The following is a 690-nucleotide window of genomic DNA, read 5'->3' as shown; positions in this document are numbered from 1 at the left end:
TTTATTTTGGTAAGTCTGATGCTATTCTCGTGGCCTCTGACTAGTGCTGACGTCACCTCTCAAAGTACTGCGTTTTCACGTCAATCTTGCCTGCTTTGAGGATTTGGAATCTCTCATATTCTCGAAATGTCATAGCTTCATAAAAAAGAAAAAAGGTTATTCCAGAAGTTACGTCAGCCAATTACAGAGCTGCCTTCCCCTCGAGGTACGACCAACGCCAAGCGCATGTTCATCGCTGCAACGTTTCATTAACCTGAAAATGACCACGCCGATATGGGCAGCTCAAGAGTCCACGGGCCGCGGGCTAGCCTACTGTTATACAGAACTCAGGCTATGATGGCAATATGACGAGGACTTATAAACATCATTTTAGGCTGCGGTTGAGGTCACGGGCTTGTTAAGAAGTAAGCGTGAGAGACGGCTTCAGTAATTCAATATCTTCAAGATAAATTTCAAAATGGGGCAAAAGCCTAGCGCGATTGGAATGCCAAATATATGGAAGTGTAGATCTAAGATTGTTTTTTTTTTCAAACTTCATTTCTAATTGTTGCTCAGATACACATATTTCATCGTCCTCTCTCACACAGGGGACTTGTTTCACGTCTCACTGTGTTTGGTTTGTTTTCAGAATACAGTGGCCGGTTTTTACATTGTGTCTCATCATGACACATCACGGGCACGTACACAAGT

At 43.0% G+C, this 690-nt stretch overlaps 1 protein-coding gene across 1 annotated transcript in view; it reads left to right on the top strand.

Moving 5' to 3' along the window:
* Positions 1 to 252, top strand: part of LOC119588328 (venom serine protease-like) — a gene marked incomplete at its 5' end in the record, with an annotated part of 10,574 nt that extends 10,322 nt beyond the window's left edge. Inside the window, 1 exon segment of the mRNA XM_037937019.1 lies at positions 136 to 252. Within this exon segment, the coding sequence (XP_037792947.1) occupies positions 136 to 252 (117 nt within the window).
* Positions 253 to 690: the final 438 nt, after the last annotated feature.

The sequence above is a fragment of the Penaeus monodon genome, chromosome 23, assembly GCF_015228065.2.
Source record: "Penaeus monodon isolate SGIC_2016 chromosome 23, NSTDA_Pmon_1, whole genome shotgun sequence".
Lineage (NCBI taxonomy): Eukaryota > Metazoa > Arthropoda > Malacostraca > Decapoda > Penaeidae > Penaeus > Penaeus monodon.
Note: the sequence above shows the minus strand (reverse complement) of the source record. Positions and strands in the feature narration are given on the sequence as shown.